The 20,917-nt window shown below is 40.5% G+C and overlaps 1 protein-coding gene across 1 annotated transcript in view; it reads right to left on the reverse strand.

The window, feature by feature from the left end:
• Positions 1-6,204: 6,204 nt before the first annotated feature.
• The window catches only part of HECW1 (HECT, C2 and WW domain containing E3 ubiquitin protein ligase 1), a gene marked incomplete at its 5' end in the record, with an annotated part of 85,786 nt that continues 71,073 nt past the window's right edge, over positions 6,205-20,917 (reverse strand). The window contains 5 exon segments of the mRNA XM_009581443.1: positions 6,205-6,692; positions 14,822-15,020; positions 16,285-16,399; positions 17,773-17,811; positions 17,813-17,920. Coding sequence (XP_009579738.1) covers positions 6,581-6,692; positions 14,822-15,020; positions 16,285-16,399; positions 17,773-17,811; positions 17,813-17,920 — 573 coding nt within the window.

Genomic DNA, 20,917 nt, shown 5'->3' on the forward strand with positions numbered 1-20,917 from the left:
CTTTGCAGCTCAAGGAGGATTTATGATTAGAGAAGACACAGTGGATCCTTTGTGTCTTTGTTCTCTGTTGTTCTCCAGAAATGACAGCTATTGTCCAGTCTGGCCTCTTATACAAGAATGAACGTCAAGCCACAAGTGGATTCATTGTCCATTGTATCAAAAAAACTATGACTTTGCTACCACAGAGTGGGAAGGGATTATTACTGATTTGTAATATTCTATAGGATTATGGAGTTTTGTTAGCATGCCAAGACAGACATCTGATGTACGTATGGAGGCTTCAGGCGGACTGCCGCTATATTTTAACAGGAATTCAGTAACATATATCATAGAATGGATTCTGGTAAAGGGCGTAGTTCCAGCCACATAAACGGATCACTGCTGCAGAAACTGATACCTCTGATGTACCCTGATGATCAGCAGCAGCTCATATCACTGCTTTTAATAAATACTGGTTTTTCCCTCCTTTACATGTGAAAAATTCAGAGAAATGTAGCTTAGTATCACAAATACCCTCTCTCCCACTTCCTCCTCACACACATGCACAATCACAAAAACAAGTTTTGAATAAAGGCTGTGCTGTGAGACCTGGATTTCTTGAGCACGTGCATGGGTGGGTGCTACTCTTCGCACCACCAACATCCCTGCCACAGGAGAGCCAGCGCTGGCCTCGGGCTTGTGGACCTGTGCTCCTCCACATGCTGAAATGCAGTGCCAACTGCAGAAGGTATCTTAAGAGTTGTCACAGTCACATAGTTTCACATTTGCTACTGATTTGTCTTGTGCAAGATATGCTTACCATTTCTGTTGGGAGTGTCTTCCACAGGTTTATATTTTTCCTTATAAAAACTGCTCCTCATATTTAAGCTTGCCCATCCTTCATATTGAACCATGATCCCTCACGAGGTGCCATTTATGTAAGAAAACAGGTATGGTCAGCAAGGTGTCTGCTGACTGTGTATCTGAGGTGTGTTAATCTATCCTGGAATGTGCTAATGAAACATGCCTGAGATATTACAGTGACGAGCAGTAGAAAAATGGGTGTGACATACTGAGAATGCCAGAGCATCTTGCTATTTGGTGTCAACACTTAATGCAGACCCAGCATATGCTATTAAGAAATCATCTTTGCACTTGCATTTCATACCTATAATGCAGTAATTATACCTAGAAGCGAGGTATGCGTAAATAGCATATACATCTCTTTTGTCCTGACATTTTCTATAGCGAGGAATAAGCTCACATGCTTTCAAGGCAGGGCTGGTCTTAGGGTAGTCTAGGAAAGCATAGGGGCTTTGGTTATGCACTCTAGTGTGAAGAACCTCAAGTTTTAGACCTGTACCCTGAGAAATTGAACAAAAGCAGTGGAAGGGCCTGAATGCAATGGTCAGAAAGAATAAGATCCTGGAAGAGCAATTCCTTAAATCAGTGGACTTTCACAAGCGCCAGTTTCCACCCACTCTAGTAAAATACATCCTCTATGAAAGAAGTTATTTGTAACAGACAGTCCACACAATGCCATAACAAAGTGATTTTATTGACATTCCTCTATAGTGATATGGTTGAATAGAAAGCACAGCCTGAGTATCATGTGACATTTTTCTGTCAATATAAGCAAAATCAGTCCAATAATGAGGACCTTTCCTGCCATTGACTTTATGTAGTCTTTAACAAAAACCATAACAGACATTTCTGTTAGATAAATCGGAAGCTGCAGGGAATTTGACTAATGATACAATATTTACTATACCTAGTATCTACTATCTACAGGCATCTGTTTTTCTACTAGAACAAAGGAACTACATGACTCACTAGAGAGAAAGTAACAATCCAATCTTTTGGACCTTGTGATAACTGGAAAACCTATCCCAGATTTAGTATATTGCAGTCATTTTTTTTCTTTTAATAACGAACACTGAGGTACAGCAAGAATAATAATAAAAAAGCACCGCGTTTGTTGTAGAAAGATCTGTTGGTCTGCATTTGACTGAAAGTGTTTAATCTTGACTGGGAAGCCCTATTAATATTGCTATGGAGACAGGGCAAATTATTATTATTTCAACAGAAATTAAACAAATCTCCAGTCAAATTCGTCCTTCCGGAATTCCACGGACTGTCACAGGATTAATAACAAAGGATGAGTTTAAGTCATCCTGTGTGTGTGTGTATTTTAGCTTATTTCTTATTCGATTTTCATGTCCAAATTCAGTATCCTACTGTTTTCAACTAGAGGTATATCAACTATTTGTTACAGTGAAACTAGAACAACAAAACACAAACCCAACAAACACCCCCCTGCCCCACAGGCTGTCTCTCAGACTAGGCTACGAACTCAAACCTTAGCTACAGTTCATTGAAAAGTTCACGGGCACTTGAGCAAACTGGGTGAAAAAACTCCTCTGTGTCAGATCTGTACAAAACTCATAATTTCTCCATTAGATGTTAGATGTAGTTTGGATCGCTCACTTCTTACCTTGTGATAGCCACGGATCTCCCTAGAACATAAAAATCAAGTTCTGAATATGCACAGCCACGTGATTGAAACCGAACACTGCAGACTGAAGTGACAGCATTTGTAAGGTTTAGACCTGATGAAATTAACAGTAAGGTACAGTTGTTTGTACTGGATCAAATCCTGCATAGTTTATGTGGTTAAACAGTCGGTGAGACTACTTCAAGGTGGAAGACCTACTGATGATTGATTTAAAATACTTATTTTCATTCTCGTATCTTCAACTTAACGCTAGTATGGCAACAGGATTTCATAAACAGAAATACCCCTTTCCCTCCCTCTACCATTAATACCATCACAACAGTTACTTTGAGAAAGATATGGGCCCTCTGAAACCAAACGTACAAATTACCAATATTCATTGCTCCTATCGAAAACTGCAATTCACAAAAGCTGTCAGATTGCCTATTCCATTTTTCACTTGCATTTTAAAATCTATTGATGTTGATGTCATATCTTAATCTAGCCACTGCCATGTTTAAAGGGAACTGAGGTGAAGGAGATGAATACATTATTTCACTGTAAATCTGCCCTATGGAATATCTTCTAGTCTTTCCTGTGGGAAAACAATGAAACCAGAAATTCTGTAATTAACAGTCAGTGTTTTACAAATGAAAATGCAGACCTGGGGAGAGCACAGACGATTATATGAGTGAGTAACAGCATTTGAATCAAAAGGTGAACAAGGAAGGATATACGCCTTGCATATGCATAACTACAACAACAAAGTCAATTAATTGCATAATGGGCAGGTTAAATAACAGGGCATAGGAGATGGGATCCTCCCTCTCTCCTGTTAGCACCATTCACTGCCTCACTTACTCTAGCATTGCGGTGCCACTTAGATGCATGGCTTCCCCTTCACTCCAGACTGGGACTGGATTCAGCCCATGGTATGATGCAATGAATGGAGAAATGCACTGTGAAGCGTCGATCCGGATATCCCAGAGATGATGTCCGTGTTTGAAAACCTATTGGGGTAAGGCATTTGGGAAGAGAGAGGGATAGGACTGGAATGATAGAATGCAAGAAAAGCAGGGTATGGCATTTTCTTTTTGTTTTATGAAAATAGTCAACTGTCCTCCTCTATTCCTGGCTTTAGATCCAAAAAAACTTGCAAGGAAATCTGCACGACCTTGTTACTTTGATGTCATTACAGTCACCTAAGAAAGCAACCTTTTAAAAATACTAGGCTGTGCACTTGAAAGACAGCTTGGACCAAGGAGTTTGATGGGAAGTAGCTGGCCATCCTGTATGTTTCCCAGAGCAGGAACACACAAGTTGCTTGAGATAGCATCTGCCAAACATGGAGATGCATAACACCTGATCTAGCTTAGTGTGAGGCGAATGCCAGAACATGTCGTGAAGAAGAATTTCAGGAAAAAGCCTTCCCTGTTTCAATCAGTGGCGTTTGATGCCGTCTCTGAAATACAAACATCTTTTATTATGCTACAAAAAATAGTTTCACTTTTTCTTAATAAAATATAGTTTTTTAAATACTTAAAAAAATTTAACTATACAGTATTGTAAGGATTGGATTTTTTTTTTTTTTTACTTTTTTACTATGTTAATGAGACAGCTCTTGATGCACTATTTTCGCTGGCCAAACATGGACCAACCAGTTGGATACTTCTCTTTCTTTTCTTCTATTGTTAGAAGACATCCAACATTTGACATAGTACAGGCAACTTTGCAACATCACCAGGAATAAAACAGGAACCATACAGGAATCACTGGATTTTGAGGCGCAGTGGTGAAGAGGCAGAAATTACATACATTGGAAGATTTCGTTGTTCAGTCTCTCCTAGTGTGACTCGCTCTGATGTAATTCATGTGCACATGACAGACGTTCTCAGAAAAAAGTTAAGATTTCCGTCTCTATTGTGCAGTGCGGCTGGTCATGTGGGATAGATGCTGAGCACTCGTTTGTGGAAATACTAAGCATCATTTTCGGTGTCTGGTACAATGAAGCTGGCCTGTAGCTGCAGCCTCTGTATGCAACTGTGATATAGGTACTCGATAAGAATAACAAGATGTACTATAAAATAGATTCTCAGTAAAAGCCATACAGTTAATTACTATAAAAGTGGCTGAAATGTCACAGAAATCGAATGAATGGGGCAATATAAATATCCCAAATATTTTATATATTATTAGCAAAAGCCACTATTTCTGCTTAGAAACATGTTTTTGGGTCCATCACCTTTCAAATACCTATCGACCTAACAATCAAAGCAGGAAAATGATCTAAAACTCTCAGAATGCAGTTTTTCAAGTGTGATGAGTTTCTGTATAGCCACCATAAAAATACGTGGGAAAGCAGGGTCCAATTCTTTTCTCTGGAGAAGAAAACTTACGGGAATTAGATGTGTCAGACATTGAACTTATCTCCTGATTTTCCATTTTTCTGAAGCAAAACGACCAGTAATAAGCCCCCAAGGGGGTGTGGTATTTCATGTGAGCTGATAGACACTATGTTACCTTCTCACTTACCTTCACTCACCCTTCACAAGTCTCTCATTTCATATTTCATGCATCCTTTAATATATTTAGTGTCAGAAGTAAAGATACTTTGCATTTCCTTTTCCCAGTTAAGACAAACACTTTCAATCTGATCTTGGAAAACAAGGGCAGCGAAGATTAATAAATAGGAAACAATCAGAGCAGTGTGGTTGATTGTAACAGCCTCAGCAAAATCCATCCAAAGACAAGCCTACTGCTGTTTTCCTTTCGTTCCCTGGCTTCAGAATTGGAATGCAAAGTACACCAAACTGAAGAGGGTTATGTCTGCAGTAACAAGAGCTTGATCTTTAGTTTAGTGGTACCTAACATGACTGGAGGGCCTTTGGGCTTACTCCAAGAGGAAGCAGAACAAATTCTTAACCCAAAGAGACTTACAATCCCCTTCATCCCTGACAAGTACCCTCATTCACTGCAGCTTCTCATTTAATAGACCCTAGACTAAAACCTTCTGACTATAACCACTCTTGAGGTTATGGAGATTTGCACTGAACAAGAAAAGAAAAACGACAGAACTGAAAACCGCCCCCAGCAACCATAGATTAGCCCAGCCTGACAGAAAATAAATGGCTTCTGACACAGGGGATGGGATTGTCTAGACTTCTCATTTGGAGAGGAGCATTTTAAACATCAGAAAACAAAGATCTGGTAAACAGAACCCAAGGGTATTCATAAGAGTAGAACATTCTTCTTATTTTCCCTTTTCCTTGTCATATACAATACTAAGGTAAGGGAGCCTTGTCCTTTATGCTACGTAAGACAGCCTTCTTGAGTGTGCACAACCTTGTGCTTCTTGTGTGGTAAACATTACAATGGAGATGCCCCTCCCAATATCTCTGAAGTGCAAGTTCTCTCCAGTACTGGCAAGTAACAATCATAACAATCGCTGTTATGCTTTGCATTGCGTTACAGGTTGGTTTTTTAGTTTTTGAAGGTCTTATCTGCACCATGTATCTGGGCCAGTTCCAGCTGATGCAACTGATGTGGATTATGAGTTCATATATAAAAATTTCAGTTTTGCTCATAGGTGTCTCTCAGATGGACAATACATACAGGGAAAACAAGGATGGATGAAGATATATTTGACCAGCTCTTAATACTGGATTCAACGGTTAAGGAGTAAGATGGGCTGTGAATTGACTTAGAAGATGTGGGCATATAAAAGCTTGGAATGCTTGATGAGGTTTTTTTATTTTTTAATCAACGTAGGTGGAAGTAAACATTTATTAACATTTGGTCAAGTGTAGTGTAACTTGCATTTGTATTTTCATTGTTATTAATGGAGGTATGTAGAGATATACAGAAACCTTGAGACAGTTGTTTCTCTATTGCATACAGACTAGCAGTCCATTGGAAACAGAGGATGAAAGCATGAAGGTTAGATCTTAGAGGGCGGCAGTTCTTCATGCACAGCTTTTGTCAATCTTGATTTTTTTGTTTGTTTGTTTTGTTTTCAAAAATAAAAACATGGGAAACCAAGATCAAATGATGGTGGACAGGAAAGGTGACATCATCAGCCAGAAAAACACCAGAAGTGCCTGAACCCTCTCATTCAAGTCCAAAGGTGCTAGTTTCTTCAACAGCTGTCAGCAGCTTTTCATACAGCATAGAATATGAGGGGTAAGGTGGAAGATCCAAACGGTTGAAACATGTGTGTGCCCTGCAAAAGGAAAATATGCTACATGTTAAGTTTAATCTAAATAACTTGAGAAAATAAGAATTGAGAAAACACGTTCCTACTGAGACTCATGATATTCAAGTTCACTCAAGACAAATAAAAAGAAATTCTAACTATTAAACTCTCAAATTCTGCCAAAATCTGAGGTACTGAAATGTATATGCACATACATATGAATATTTCAAATAGAAGACACAAGCTAAGTATCAACGTAACATCATTCTCTGCTATCCCTGCATTAGATGTTGCAGGGGTCTTCATGGAGAAGAACGCTGGAGGTCACTGAGGAGCTGGGGTCTAGGCCCTGATAGAAAACTCCACTACTATAATTTTGGTTGCTTTGAGTTTTTCCAAAAAAATGCAACTCAGCTGTATATCCAACATAAGCAACTAGTAAGTTTTGCACAGTGGACAAGCATAATGTGATGAACTATACTGACAGAATGGGCTCAGCATGCGTTTATAGTGAGGCAGGGCTGACTGGTGAAAGACCATTCAGGGATCTGCTAACTGAAGAAGGAAGGTTGCTGAAAATGTTCCTTTATGTCAGCTGTTGGCCATCTGCTGCAAGTCTGGCCTTTAAATGTTATTTATTTGTAGTAGCCAAGGCAAAAGCAAAATATTTTGTACAGAGCAAGCTGCCAAGTTGATGACCCTCTCCTCCCTCAGTTCTATCATTATATTTACCCCCAACGGGCAGCATCTTCAAAAGAAGCTGTGGAACGGGTTCCATGCATGCCTCCACCTTGTTGCAGCTTTCCTCGTAGCAGCAATTAGACCCAGATGTGGACTGCACTTCACTGTGTGAGGTGCTATACAAATGTGGAGTGAAGAAACAGTCCCTGCCCCAAGAGTTCATCCATTTCAACTGACTGAAAAAATGTAGAGCTCATTCAACAAACAGGGGGGGCACATTTTCATTAAAATGGTTTCATTTTTTTCAGTCAACTTGGAGTTTTACATGATGCTAGAAATTTCTGTTTCCTCTTGCTCCCTCCGGTAAATGTGAATTGACAAAACCCTACAGAAGGAAATGTAGCCTCAATGGCCAACAACGTCTAAGCTCCTGGCCCCTAGTATTTTTAGAAGCCGAGCAGTTGTTTTACTTCTAGCTTTTCTATCTCATACTTTAATTCAATGTTATTTCTTCAAAACTGAAGCAGAAGAGCTATCTTGGAGAAACTATTTGAAACCATGCTAGTCATCTCTTAGGCCACCCACAAAGTGAGAAAAACATGATACTGGTAGATGGGCTGGCCTGAGACTTGCAGATTCAGAGGGAGAGTTTTATCAAGCCGCAATTGTGAATCATTAAAAGCAATCAGGCAACTGAAATAGCCAGAGGCACGTAATCTTCACTGCATCACACAATTTCAATTAGGAGAGCTTTTACCATCCTTTTTTCCCTTCTGAATGAAGATTTGTTAGCTGGTCACTCTCAGAGAGAGTGCACAATAAACACAGAATTTGCGGAAATGAGCTGGAAACACATGTGAGTTAGTGAAAAAGGAACACTAATAAAGCCATTATTTAATACATCTCTTGAAATTAAATGTGGCAGCTCATGTGTATTATCCATGAGTAGCCCTGCACTGTTTATTGTTATCTCAGCAATCTTTGGCAGCATAAGTTGTTTCTACAATCCGTTGCCAATACGTATCAACCACTGGAAGTTAATTAACTGAAGGATTCTTGTAGTCCATTCAGAATGTGTTTATCATAGGCAAGAGAGCGCCATTCAGAGACAGCTGGTCTTGAGAAGCTCAGCTGCCTGGCTCCAGAATTGGAAGCAGCATAGTCATGGTGGCTCAGGTGTGGATTCTGCGAATATAACTTTGCTGAACCTAAAGTAATATCTCTGTATGGTACTTAACCGTGGCACATTTAACTGTATGAGACATAGCATCTCAGACATCACTATCATGCATCCTATTGTGCGATGCAGACATATCCACAGCCACTGACTCTGTTGTTTATTTTCTTGCAGACGTTCATCTTGACTGATCATCATCCATCTCATTTCATACTGGTTATGAAGCAACCTTGCAATGCTGTTGACTTTTAGTCATTCTTGACCTAGCCAAACTCAGAAAAAAGATCCACTCCTTTTCCTATTGTGATGTTTACAGAAGTGGACTCTTCTGTAGAAGGTCTCAAGGAATTTATTGTGGGGAGAAACTAGTACAAAGAAAGGAAGAAAAAGATAACATGTCTACAAACACTGAAGCATTTTGCCAAGCTCTCGTGTTCTCCAGTTCAACAACTTTATAGAAAAAAGATCCTTTCACTCCAAAAACCGCCATCAAAACAAAAATGAAAACTAATTTTCAGGAGTCCTATGCTAGTTAGGTTTACACTTCCACCTACTTAAGGTGCAAAACACAATATATTGCTAAGGGCAAAATCTGAGTTCAAATTCTGGTCTGTGAAACTAATGTGGATCCACTGCAACTCCGATGATGCCAGTGAAGCCCACTCAATCTTACAACAAGATAATTATGTGCAAAATTGTCTGGTATACATTCAGCAATGGGTCTAATTGGTTCTTTGCTGCAAAGGTCAGACATGATGTCTACTTGTGTAACTGAACAACATATTCTGCCTCACCTGAAATAAGAGAGAGGGTTGATTGGGACTCCTTTTCATTCAGTGTTTCCTCTCTCCTCAGTATTGCTGTGCATAGTGCCTTTGCCTCTTGCAACTGAAAGCTGAAACCTTTATTTTCCAAACCGGACTAAAGACAAATTGCTCAGCCTCTACTCTGTTATATCATATTGCCGTGTGATACTGCAGTACACAGGGAAATTAAGAGGCAGGGATATTTTCCGTAACAGCCACTGTTGCCTAACTCTGTGTCTTGTCCTCCAAAGGGGTAAGTTCCTTCCGAATGGCGTTGACTTCCTACTACTGATCCCAGTGAGAGTGAGTAAGCATAACCCAGGGGACACTTGCTATTTTGTAGTACTGGGCTTGCTGCACATATTGGGGTGAAAACATTACATCAGCAGTGCAAGTCACTGCAATAAGAAAAGGTTTTCTTCCCTTGATTAAGCCTCCTACCACATAAGCCTGCTGACATTTGAGAGGGTGTTCAGGGAGTGAGAGGTCTGGAATAAGAATTAGATTGGTAAGAGCTTTTATGGAAAAGATTCTGGCTTCTCTAGAAGAAACTGCAAGATAAAGTCGTGTAAACGAACTCTGACCCTTATGTGCCCTCATCCTCCAGTAAGTAAAGCAGTAAACGGACCACTTAAAATTTCATTCTTCCTGGCAGTCTGTCTTTATTGCTCAAAGTAGTTTTGGTGGGTCTGAACCTTTAATCTTGCTCACTGTTCACAGTGCTGTGCTATTTCTTTTCTTTTAAGAATTCTCTCTAAAGATGGTAAGTAGAAGCTTTTAAGATTTTTGCATTCTTCTCTTCTTTGTCACTTCCTTTAAACCCCATAACGATGACACTCCAAAGGCAGTAAGTGTGCACAGAACTCCCTCCTATCTTATTTACAGCTTGAACCGATGAACTAAAATAAGAGTTGCATTCTAACACAACCATTCCTATCAGGCAGAAACTGGGCATTTCTCCTTTTCAACTTGCTTCCTGTAGATGAACCCACAAACCCCTCTTTGATCAACCTCAGGACACACAGGATCAATTTTTGTTCCTTTTGTCTGTAAGAAGGAACATTTATATGCTGTCTGGCGACCACTGCTTAATAGATGAATGTAGATTTGTAGATGGTATTTCTGTTGTATGTGAGAAAAGAGGAAAGAGAAGAGGGATGGGAGATGAGGACTGATGAAAGACAGCAAAGCACACACACTCAGTCCACTGGGAAAGAAGGAAATTATGAGAACAAAGCTCTTTGTTGTCATACACAATCTTTTTTTAATTGCTATATGGGATTCTAGGGCGATTAAATACTTGATCATCTAATAGAGAGGGACAGAATTCTCTTACAAAAGATCAGATATTTACTAGCACTGGTAATCTTTATCATACATAAACCACAGACAGTATGGTGGTAATCACAAATATTACTCTGCTGAACGAAAATCTCTTTTGATGAAAGGGTAGTTGCAGCTCAGCACTGACGGGGAAAGTGACCTCATTGCGTCAAATGTGATTATTTGAATCACTGGGATACATGCTGAGGTCCTTACTTAATTGATACTCAAACAGAAATAACCTTGGAGCTGACAGGAGTTTTGGGCAGGTGAGGAGCGCAACAAGAAGATGGGGCAGTGGCATTTGTAGGCACTGAACATTTTTGCAGACTGAGGTTTTAAGAAGAGGGAACTGTTGTCTCCTATGGCTATAGTAGAAAACACTGTCAGTTCTTTGCAGAGGTTTGTTTTGGGCCAGGAGTTCTGCACCCACAGTATCAGATGAAGCTATGTTATTCCCTCTAGAAAGCCAGTGTCTGATCATTAATGTTTGGTGGGGAACAAAGAATAAGTTCTTGTGAAACTACTGCTAAAACTGCTTCCGTGTTAAATATCTGCATGACCAGGAAAGGTGAAGAGAGGCTTCCTGCTTCAGAAAAGGCTATAGCTGGAAGAATTCTCCATCCATTCCTACTCAGGCAACCAGTTACAAGAAGTAAAATATCTAATTCTCGTATTTTGGGAGAAAGTTCTGCATATTAGATAGGGAGAGTAAAACTCAACCTTGATGAAAAAGTGGTTGAACCTATTCAGTGTTATTTCATACAACAAGCTACATTAGTTTGGAAGAAACCATGCTGCAGATTTACACTGACAGATCTGTAAATTTGGCACTCTCTTTGGAACCTGCTTTAGGGTCATCATCTAGAGATGTGGTATTAAAGCAGCTTCTCCGAGCTGTATAGTACTTTGACTTTCTAACGTGTGTGGACTCAAAGTAAATATAGATAGGAATAATGTGTCTGGTACACACGCACACTCCAGAAATAAACCACCGGTGTAATCTAGCTCTTATTTGTCTTACATGAACATATTACACCACCATTACCCTGTTCATGTAGAGGAACTGGTACTGATGAACAAGGGATCATCAGATTCTCAACCTTCCTGAAAAAGTCTTGCTTATCCTCAGTGCTTTCAAGAAGCACTCTGGGCATTATGTATTAGTGGTTATTCTTCGAAAAGTGTTGCATTTTACAAATTTGCACCACGCCTCTTTTCTGGGAGTGCCACATTGCTGTCACAAGTGCAAAAGCATGACTGGTTTAGGTATTATCACATCTTTGCTCACTATAGGCAAATGGCAGTTGCATGCTCCATTGCCGAAGTGTAAGGACAAGATGTAAGGGAGAGTCACCTAACTACTATCTGGAGCAGGAGTGACATAATACAGAAGGAGTCCTGGACTCTCCTGATAGAGTTAAAAGTTATCTCAATACTTTGTAAAGCAGCTGAAAATCCAAAGGGCAGACTAACCTATCCCCAGTGAGCCACCATCTACCTGGTTGTCAGGAAAGCCAAATGCATCAGCTTTATGCAAGCTTCCGTAACACCTCTCACAGCATCGCATTTATTGGGTCAGGGCCTAAGAACTAAGGCCAGTAATTAAGAGGTGCAATCCACACCTAAGCACGTAAATGACTAAATCTGATGATTGCTAAGATATAAGAAAGCTGTTTTTTTTTTTTTCCTAGGGCTTTGAAAATGTGGAGCAAGGGTAACTCTCACTGTGAAATTGTAGGAATTGTTAGAAGGACAAGGGAATTTGTTGTGGTTTATTTTAAACAGCTAAAGTTAGTTACTCTCATAACACAGGGGCCAAAAGGCCTACAGGATATGACATATGACTTTTTTTTAGCCTCTTAAGTCAAAGTAAATATGTAAGTAAATCTAAATAAACACAAGCAATCCATAATCAGGCTTTTAAAAAAAGTTTAAAACAACATTTATTTAGTTGCTTAACTAAGGATTTAGGGAGCCTCCAGGTTTTGCCTGTGTGTTTTATGTATTTCTTAACACTGTGTATACTTGGCAGCACCCCATAATTTTATAAAAATGCAGGTAATAATTCATGGTGATCAAGCTGTGTTTATTCCCCATGAGCAAGTGTTGTTTCTCTTTCCCCTGGCTAAAATGAATGCAGAGCTCTAAGACTTCTAAAAGGTGCTAACAACTTTCACCTGGAAAAGAGGCCTCTTTCAGGGAGAGCAGCAAGTTAGGTGATCAGCAGACAAACATAAAGTCGCTAATGTGAATATCTTGGGGCTAACTGAATCTAGGTCATAAGTAATGCCTAGGTTCACAAAGAAAGTTAAGCAGAGCAGAAAGAGGCCAATTACTTTTTCAGAACTTGATGGGTCAGCCCAGGGCATTTTCAGTGCACATGCCAAGGTCCACCCTCCGCTCTCGCCCCTTTCCATCCCAGAAGGAGTGCAAAGAGAGCTCTGCAGAAATGCTGCACAAGTCTGTGACTTCCATTTGCTGCCTGTCTACAGGCAGGGAAGCCCCTGGCCAGCGCCGAGCCCCTTGAATCCAACAGGCAGGAAGGCCCTTGGTCAGCCCTGAGACCCTTACATCGAACCAGACTATATATATGCTGCAAAAGGAGGATCAGGCCTACGCATAGCAAACTGTAGCTCTCAGGCTTTCTTTCCATATTGCTGGCTGAAGCTCAGAGAGCATGAGTCATCTCACTGACCTTACATGTTTTCATCTGTTTTTAAATCTCAGTGCCTACATCTAGCTTTCATGTAGGCTCTAGTTCTCCATATAGTCTCTGTAGAGTCTTTATGGTCAATGGACATAAATCAGAATGTACCAGGTGCGATTCAACTGAGCTATTTTAAAAGTCTGTGTTCAGGTGAGCCTAATTGTGCCTTAAAAACACTTCCCTTCTCCTGACTTTAGAAGAAGTCAATGTAAGATGTCAGCTCAGAATGTCTGCTGATACAGTGCCCTGGTCCACCTCCTGTGTATCCCCACTGCATAAGCATGGACTTGAGCAGGCTTGTACTAAGAGGGTGACCATATTTGGACTTTCCCTCTCCAGAGGACTCTGGAGGTCTGCTCAAGTCCATGTCTTATAGTATGCTTCTGGGTAAACAACATGGATGACAAGTAACTAGAAAGTACTGGACCTATTGTTAATTGATTGTCTGAATATATCTGCAAGGTCTGCGAGAAGACTTTTTTTCTCTGTGCCATGAAAGTAGCCTCCTTTGGATTGCAGCTGAAAGCAAATGATAAGAGCAGGAAGAAAGCATCCTTTGGAGGGCAAATGTTATGCAAAAGGGTCATGTAGCAAAAGTATCTCAGAGGTGCCGAGATGTGGGCCCATGAAAAATGCTCTGTAATCTCAATGGGGCAGAGCCTCAGGCAATTGTAAGGACATTCAAGAAAAGGTGACTCACTTCAGTGAGGAAGGATGAGTGCTGGCCACGGATAAAGTGCTGGAGCAGAACTCAAAGCTGAATGTATCACTGGCTGTGCCATGGCTCTCTTGGGTGGCCTTAGGCAAGTCCGACCACCCTTCTGTGCCCCAGTCCCTTTGTTCTGAAAAGGAAGATGACCCCTCCTTTGGGAAGCACTGTGAAGTCTGTTGACTCTGTATGGCATTATGGCTCATTTGCTCCTAGCTGGCTGACTGAACCAGATGTAACAAATTGGGTATTATCACCACATGGTCCGAAGTCCCTTCACCAAGCTTCCTTGTGATGAAAAAGTGGAGCCATCAGAGCAAATGAAGGGATTATACACAGGTCTCTGGCCAAAACTCCGAGACAGATTCTGGCTTTTATGGCTCTGTAAACTCACAAGAATTTTTACTAGTATTTTGGAAGTAAAGGGAACAGAATCAACTGACAGGCTCCTGCTGGTCTGGATCTGTTCCAGAATCAAAATAAAAGAACTAGGTTTGGACCTATGGAAATCCTTATCTTAACCATTTACCAGGATTCAAAGTGGCTTAAATTGAGCCTGCAAATCAGAAAGGCAGCAAAAGAAAACACTTTTCTCTGAATGTAATTACAGAACAAACTGGTAATTGTTTCTTTGCTGTTTTAAGATGTCCTTACTGTATTCATTATCTTTCCCTGGCAAAGAGATGCAAAAAAGTACCAGGCTCACCTTTCTCATAGCACTTCTGGTTTTGTATCCTAGTTGGGACATACCTTGGGAGGGAGGTTATTTTCCCCCATTTCTCTATACAGAAGCGCCGTAGCCCATTGCTGCCTCGGAGAGCTGCAAAGCCCTCGTATGGCACGCTTGATGTTCCAGTGACGAATTGCAACAACCGGAGTCTCTGCTCATTGTTAAATCTCTCCACTGCTGCCCAGAACCACCGTATTACTATGTGTCCATCATGGTAACCTAAATCAAGAAGCAAGAGAGAGAAATTAAAATCAGCCCCTCTAAGTGGGAAGTGTAACATTGAAATATGTTCCCACTAGCATGGGGCATAGATCTCCTACTGAAAAGATCCTGACCTAACAATATATCTTGTTCTTGATGAGCAGTAGGTTCCAGCCCCCATCTTGTCCTGGCTGTGGATACTATAATATTACTAACTCATTTGAAACCCTGAAACTCAAATACATATATTTGAGTTACATTGGCCTCCCACAAATCCCTTTGCAAGAACTGGAGTTACCTGCACGAGATATAAAAGACCAATTGCGATACGCCACACAATGCGAGTCCTAATGACTTAACAATTTCTGGTTCTCAAGTAAATTCTCTTTTGGATTGCAATAGTGTTCAACATATGGACAGGAGTTTGCTGCCGCAAGCCCTTCCCTGGCAAACTTCCCACCTGAGGGGCTCTGTGCCTTGGTTTGTGCTAGTGAAAGCCAGCATAAACCCAGGCTGAATCTGTTTGAATAGCTAAACAGAAAAAAGGAGGAGAAGAATAACTTGGGGGACCAGCTGTGCTTGTGGTAAGCTGCGTATTTCAAGGTAACACAAAAGCTGGGCAGTGAGCAGCAAAGACTTAAACCTTGTATTTCAGGGGAGGATATGTGAACCTCAGGGACTTTCCTTTTGTAGTGCAGAACTGGTGGATTTCACATTTATCCATCATCCAAGACAGCCTGGATAAATCATGCTCCGCATTTAAAGCAAAACCAGGCCAAGCATTAGAGGAGAAGGGGAAAAATCCAGCTTGACATAGTTTAGGCTGAGGGGATGGTTAAACAAGATTTGTATTTTGTTGAAGTGTAATTGGGAACCATGAAATTCAGCTCTTGAATTCATCTCCCTGCTGAAGCCAAGAGGACTTGTGATATTACTTTCAGTGAGGCCAGGAGTTCATTCACAGTCATCTGAGTAAGTAACTTTTAGATCTAATACTGCAAATCCTTTTCAGTCCTTAATAGTCAAAACTCCCATTAAGTCGGTAGGAATTGAGCAGGTAGAATCTGGATTGAAGTAGCAGAAGCAATTTCAGTATTATTACGTCTGTTGATCCAAACCTGAGATCTTACTTATTTTATTTTATGAGTTACTCTTCACAAAAACTTCCTGAATAAAATAGGGCATTTCCCTCAGGAAAGACAGAAGAAAAAGATGGACCAAGTCTTTCATGTTTTAGACTGAAAACAGTCAAGATATTAGTAAGCATCAGCAGGCAGTTTACCTCCACGATATTCTGTGTTGTTACGCCAGTCATTGAGATCTATTTCTGCAGTGCCAGCTATAACCAGCTCCAGTTCTCTGGCATCAAAAACAGAGACAAGCCTGGAGTCCACAACCTGGAACAAAAAAAACTTGTAAGCTGAGTTTCAGACTTCAAGTAAAGCAGATGCAATGTCTCATAAACCTATGGCTCTGATGGCCAGCTCTTTATTCTGACGAAGTCTGCATGCTGACAGCTAACTTCCACTCCGCTGCTGATAAATCTGTGCTGTTCTTCAGGGAGTCTGCTGATGTTTTGAGCTGCAAACAACGATGAACAAGATTTGACCAGAATGAAACAACACAAGTGACAGGACATAATCCGTGCAGAACATTCTTCACTGTTACATTCATTCTGACAAGTGATTTTGATAGTCAAAGACTGGATTTGTAATATGGACAATTTATTTTATATTTGTTTCGCATTGCAATTTGATTACAATTGTGTAGGAGTGCCCTCAGGTCTTATCCACTGAAGACAGAGCTGAGGTTCACTTCCTTCATTATGTGAAACCAAAAGCTTTAACAGCCTGCAGTATTCACAGGGAGAAAAAGCTAGCAAACCATATGCACACTTTAGTAAACCATATGGAGTCACTTAGCCAACCCTTTTCTACAGGAAAAGGATGACCAAGTCTATTCAGCTATAAAGTCACCCTCACTGGCTTCCATCCCCAGTAAATGTCAGTGCACGACTGCTTGGAGCCATCAGTTACCAGTACTATTCTGCATGTCCATTATCTGTTTCATTTTCTAGGGTTGCCATTCTTTCAGTTTATTTCCCTCTGCGAGATAGCCCTCAACTTCTACTTATATTATACAGCTGCCAGGGCAAGATACATGTCTGAATATGATTAGTAAGGGGGGCAAGAATAGGTGACTACATGGGTTGGTCAGCAAAGCCATAGGTTTTCATCCAGTCTTTGGCAGTCCTTGTAGCAGCTCTGCCAGAAGGATATTCTCAGATCCAGGTCTTCAGCAAAGACAAATTAGCAAAATCCAGGGACAACAGTGGAGCAGCATCCATGAATACCAGTAAGATAATAGCTGACTGCATCCCAGGGCCAACTCTACTGGAATGAGTCCCTAAAGATACAGTGTGTCACACCACTGAAGTGTGCAATTCTTCACAATCTTCTTTTGTATCACAGCAGGGTAAAACAAAATTTGCAAATGCCTACTTCTCTTACTATGTGGAAAGCAGTATCTTTCTTAATTCTTGATCGTTATGCTTTATCATATTCAGAATACACATTTCTTTCCTTTCTCCCTTAATGCTAAACATGCCATATCCAAGGTCCCTGTCTCTACAGATCCAGGCGCTCCAATTCCTTGCCATCTGTGTCTGTTTAGCTATTTCCTAGGGTACCGATGAAGCATGGCTTAACCATGGGGACATCTCATTCAGATGAGGAATGGAAGACTCTGGGAGCATCATTTTGTTACTTACTTCGTAGAAGCCACGGACCAGGGCCTCTGTCTGCTGAAAAAACTCCTCGTTCCACTCGCCACTTAACCATTCTCTCAATGTACTCTTTTTTGTTCTTTTCTGTCACTGCTGTATTTGCCCCTCCAGATTTCAACTCTCTCTCTGTCACCTACAGAACAAAGATAAATAGCGGCGTAGCAATGTATGGATCACATTGTGTTTCAAATTTAAGTTGTACTTTGAAAATGTAAGTGAAAAATGTAACAGCCATATTTCTAGTTCTGGACTTTTGGCCTCTTGCCTGTTTGCAGTAGAAATAAAAAGGGTAATGAGGGACACCCCCACAGCCCTAGCCCTAGCCCTAGCCCTAGCCCTAGCCCCAGATGAAGCTGGACTGACCTTTAGGTTAGTCCAAACTGTACCAGCAAAGATTGATTCGGAGAGCACCATCTGTAAGCCATGTACCATGTGCCACTCTGGCCCATCTTTTCATCCTTCTCCTCTCCTTCCCCCCCCTAGGAGAGGGTGACAACCATACCAGCTTGCTACTTGCTGTAGTATCCAAGAAACGGTACGGGAAACAACAGGATGGAGAGGCAATTACAGTATTGGAATAGGCAGACTGTTTCGCCAACTGGAAGGGATCTCTACTTGTCTCTTAGACAACAAGTGTTACCCTTCCCCAAGTGCTAATAAAAGTGTTTACTCAGAAATGCCAATAGCCAAAGAAATTATCACAAAATGAATATTCCCAATACACTACCTAAACAAGACTTGTACAGCACCCTGCACAGATGACAAATATAGTCACTGTGGGATTCAGAGTTTTGTATCCTCCATCCAAACCTGAGAAGTGTTTGTACTGTAAATAACTTTTTTTTTTTTAAACCAAGAGCTACGGCATTTTATTGCATTTTAATGGTTAATTTAGTTGGCTTGGGTTACTAAGGCTTAAGATTGAGAAGGGATTTAAGGAATCAATCTAGATTCCACTCAGCAAGCACATACTCTTCACATGTGACAGAAAATAATATTTATCTTGCAATTATTTTCACATTCAATCTAGTGGATATAAAAGGAAGAATGTTTTGCTCTCCTCTTCAGTTTTCTGCTGCTATAACAATGATGTCTAGCACAGATAGTAAATGAGCTGCACGAATACATATTCATTATTTGTATTATTTACATATTATTTATATTATTATCTATTTATTAGCCCAACAGACAGCACACAGTGTGTATAGTATTTAGGTCACTTTGCTTGAGGGACCTGTCGTAACATTATGAATTATGGAAACACTCAATGAGTCATCTAATCTGTAGCTTTGTTGAAAAACAGCAAGAACAAGTAAGGTTGGATGTAATGAGTTAGGAATTCTTAGCTGGTTCAGGCTAAATTCCGAAATGTAAATCAGTGCATCACCATTATACAAGCCACGCTGCATCGTCCAGAGGGTAAGACCCTGGCCCAGCTGCCATGCTATATTCTTCAAGATTGTGAGGCATTAAGATACATCTGTCAAAACCAACGACTAAACATTGTCTAGCTTTAAGCACGACCTTAAGTCCAGATGTTCTAAATCTCCTGCAAGACTTCCCACAAACACCTAAACATGCTGGTGATTTCTTCAACTTCTCATTATCCATATAATTTCAAATACAATTAGTTATCTAGAATTGGAGGCAGACAATCAATAACAATGTGTCCCTATTTTTTCTTTCTTGTTCATAAAGGCATTAACCACGGCTGCGAGCTAGAATTCAGAATCAGGTTTCAGAGTAACAAGGAGACATTTCAACCAATCTAGCCCATTCCTTTTACCTGACTAGAGCAATTGCCAGGGTTTGGGAGATACAGAGAACGGAGACAGGCCTGGGAGAACACTTTCTATTGGGTAAAAGCATGAGAAAGTATTTAGGGTCACGAGCAACTGACACCTCTCTCAGCCTTGTAAGTGAAATTCTCAAATTGGCATGCAGTCCCCACCAGTAAAAATGTGTGACGCTTGGTTTTACTTGGTATCTTTGCTATTACAGTAGGCTCCAGTATGCAAGAAGGCTAGAGCTCTTCAGTAGTAAATTCTAATAAAAAAGGCGCCAAGAAAGAGATTTGGCCCGAAAGGTTTAAAAGCTAAATACATGACAGAGATGAGACAAGAAAGAAAAAATCAAAGTAGTAGTGACTGGTCCATAATAAAGTCATTGTGGAAGCAGGACAAAAAGGCCGTAACCCATCTACTGCACAGCTTCTCAAAAGCCACTATTTCTTGTTTCCCTTACCCAACCCTTGAAATCCAGCTTCCCAAATATTAGCAGAGCTCCCACTGTGATCTACACTTGCACATGTATCCAGCAAAGCAATGTTCAGATGGCATAGAAGTGGTCGGATACTCTTGGCGTGCAAGAATTTCCAACTGGGATCCATCTGTGAGCATAAAATGTGATTGCGATTCCTTCGTTACTTTGCTGTCAGCACTTAGCAAATTTCAGAAGGAGGAGAATCTCACTTTCACTTAGGACTCTTGGATTCTGACAGTCATAATTCACAGTGAGAACCATTTTTTCCCCCGTCACTAGATCTAGCAAGGTTACTTATGAAATAAAGTACTAGACAACATCTGAACTGGCATAAAAATCTGGCTTTTAGCGTTCTTTTGCTTTCATATCACAGTATCTACAACAGATTGTGATTTTTTTCTGTTCTCTTTGGAACCATCTCTTATCTTCCACAACAGACTCCTATGTAATTGTCTAGCTCTTTTCTTTGGCAAGAGCATAACAAGTAATTAGTGTGCCAAATGTTACCTTCAGATGCATCAGGGCAATTCAGGCTGAGATTCTTATTCATCTTTGTAGTTTTCCAATGTAAATACAAACATGTCTCATCTGTCTTTGTGAATACATCTGTATGTTTCTGGCTGTCTTTGTGTATTAGTCTTATATAGCCATACCTTCCAGAGGTGTGTCAACTGAACGTCATGCAAGCTCTCAGCTCAAAGCCCGTGAAAAGCCCCTGCATTTAAGTCTGCGGAAAAACAGCGTTACCTTTCCTACAGAGGCTTCTTACTTCGATTCTTCTGCCTTTTCATTTCATCCACCCTTGATTCTGCTCATCCATCATGACCTTGTACTATAAGCAAACTAAATTCAGTTTTGAAAATAACCC

This window comes from Fulmarus glacialis, unplaced genomic scaffold (genome assembly GCF_000690835.1).
Source record: "Fulmarus glacialis isolate BGI_N327 unplaced genomic scaffold, ASM69083v1 scaffold4757, whole genome shotgun sequence".
NCBI classification, from domain to species: Eukaryota; Metazoa; Chordata; class Aves; order Procellariiformes; family Procellariidae; genus Fulmarus; species Fulmarus glacialis.